Raw genomic sequence first — 820 nt, 5'->3', positions numbered from 1 at the left:
TTCTGACTCTGCCTTTCCGAAATCTATGTTTGTTCGTCTGACCACCACTATTTATACTTGTCGATTAAGTAAAATCATTTCATTATTTTGTACGCAATCAAAATTAACATAAATGCTTCCTGCTGCTGTTTCTCAAAGAACCAATATAGCCTGTAGAATATAAGGGAAGTATAGAAAGTTCTTGACTTGATATCTTTGGTTTAATTATCTGCGGACTGAATTCTTTTAGTTCTTCCCTGGTTTCTCAGTCGGTCATCGTCTCAGGGCCACTTTGGACAGGACCTCTCCACGAGGCCTCCTATCTTACAGAAATGTTAAATTTGGCTGGGGCATGGGGATGGGCAGGCAAAGACACAGGGACAGAAACTGATACTGGGAAGCTTTTGAAACAAATGTTGGATGAAAGTGATCCCCGATTGCCATTTGGGTTCATAAAATTGGATGAGGTCCTTAAACGAATACATGTTTTCTACTACTTATTTCTTGATTTCAATAGGCAGATATTCTTGTTTTGTACTTTTCAAACTTTGAATTTGAGTGATGGTATCTCTCTTTACCATCCAGGTGGCAAGCCGGGCAAAAATAAATTCTCCACCACTAAGGATCGTAATGGAAACCATACAAAAGGTATTATCCTTTCTGTTTTTCCTACAGGCTTTCAGTTACAAGGAGGATAAGTTCATAGTTCCTTTTTTCCTCCTTTTTTTCTAGGAAAATAAACCTCGTGAGAAAATTTCTTTGGTACGGGAGATGGTCGCCCAAGTAAGGTTTAAATTAGAACTGCCGCCCCTATCTTGAGCTGATATATATATATATATAT

The 820-nt window shown here is 38.2% G+C and overlaps 1 protein-coding gene across 1 annotated transcript; it reads left to right on the top strand.

The window, feature by feature from the left end:
- Nucleotides 1-229: 229 nt before the first annotated feature.
- Nucleotides 230-762, top strand: LOC112094901 (tRNA (guanine(26)-N(2))-dimethyltransferase-like; the record flags this gene model as incomplete). The annotated part of the gene is made up of 3 exons (XM_024176607.1): nt 230-446; nt 565-627; nt 712-762. Coding segments are annotated over 3 exons (331 nt in total), but the record flags the coding sequence as incomplete, so codon positions are not given.
- Nucleotides 763-820: the final 58 nt, after the last annotated feature.

This window comes from Morus notabilis, unplaced genomic scaffold (genome assembly GCF_000414095.1).
Source record: "Morus notabilis unplaced genomic scaffold, ASM41409v2 C11321614, whole genome shotgun sequence".
NCBI classification, from domain to species: domain Eukaryota; kingdom Viridiplantae; phylum Streptophyta; class Magnoliopsida; order Rosales; family Moraceae; genus Morus; species Morus notabilis.
The sequence above is the reverse complement of the archived record's forward strand: the minus strand, read 5'-3'. Positions and strand labels throughout refer to the sequence as shown.